This window comes from Mesitornis unicolor, unplaced genomic scaffold (assembly GCF_000695765.1).
Source record: "Mesitornis unicolor isolate BGI_N332 unplaced genomic scaffold, ASM69576v1 scaffold28600, whole genome shotgun sequence".
In the NCBI taxonomy this organism is placed as follows: Eukaryota; Metazoa; Chordata; class Aves; order Mesitornithiformes; family Mesitornithidae; genus Mesitornis; species Mesitornis unicolor.
The window spans coordinates 5,991-6,655 of record NW_010159404.1 but is presented as its reverse complement, the minus strand read 5'-3'; the positions used below and the strand labels follow the sequence as shown (position 1 = coordinate 6,655).

The 665-nt window shown below is 61.5% G+C and overlaps 1 protein-coding gene across 1 annotated transcript in view; it reads right to left on the bottom strand.

Moving 5' to 3' along the window:
• Window positions 1–665, bottom strand: part of SP2 (Sp2 transcription factor) — a 5,634-nt gene that overhangs the window by 4,131 nt on the left and 838 nt on the right. The window contains 1 exon segment of the mRNA XM_010186585.1: window positions 14–665. This exon segment is cut by the window's right edge and continues 29 nt beyond it. Coding sequence (XP_010184887.1) covers window positions 14–665 — 652 coding nt within the window.

The following is a 665-nucleotide window of genomic DNA, read 5'->3' as shown; positions in this document are numbered from 1 at the left end:
GTGTGTTGCCCTAGTGGATGATGTTTTCCGCCGTGGTCTCGATTAACACCGTCTCCACCTGCTCGGCCACGGCCACGGGCTGGGCGGGCGACACGGCTTTCTTCCGAGGCTTTTTGCTGGGCTTCGAGGGGCTCTCCGCAAGGATCTGAGCCTGCGCACCCGGCTCGGCGGCGTTCACCAGGTTGTTGACGGGCAGGGTAAGAGTCACGTTGCTGCCGCCCGTTAACTTGACCACGTTGCTCGTGCCCTGCGCCGGCGAAGCTCCACCCTTCTGCGCCGGAGCCGGTTTGATGGGCACAGGCTTGTGAGAGGAAGATGAAGGGGTGAGGATGGCTTGATTTGTGCCCGGGATAATCTGGATCTGGTTGGTGAGGTTGGGCTGGACCTGGATGGTCTGTCCCCCCGCAGCCTGGATCTGCGGCACTGCCTGGTACTGGAAGTTGGCGGACGAGCGGGTGCCCTTGTTGATGATGGTTGGGTTCTGAATGGTAAAAACCAGCTGTCCCCCAGGGTAGGAGGTGCTGACCTGAGAGCCCTGGATCTGGAAGAGGTTCCCTTTTGATGACAGGATCCCAAAGCTGTTCTTACTGGAGCCCAGGGGGAGCGGGGCAGGTTTGATGGGGACGAGTTTGCGAGGCGTCGGCTGAGGAGGGGCAGGGGGAGTC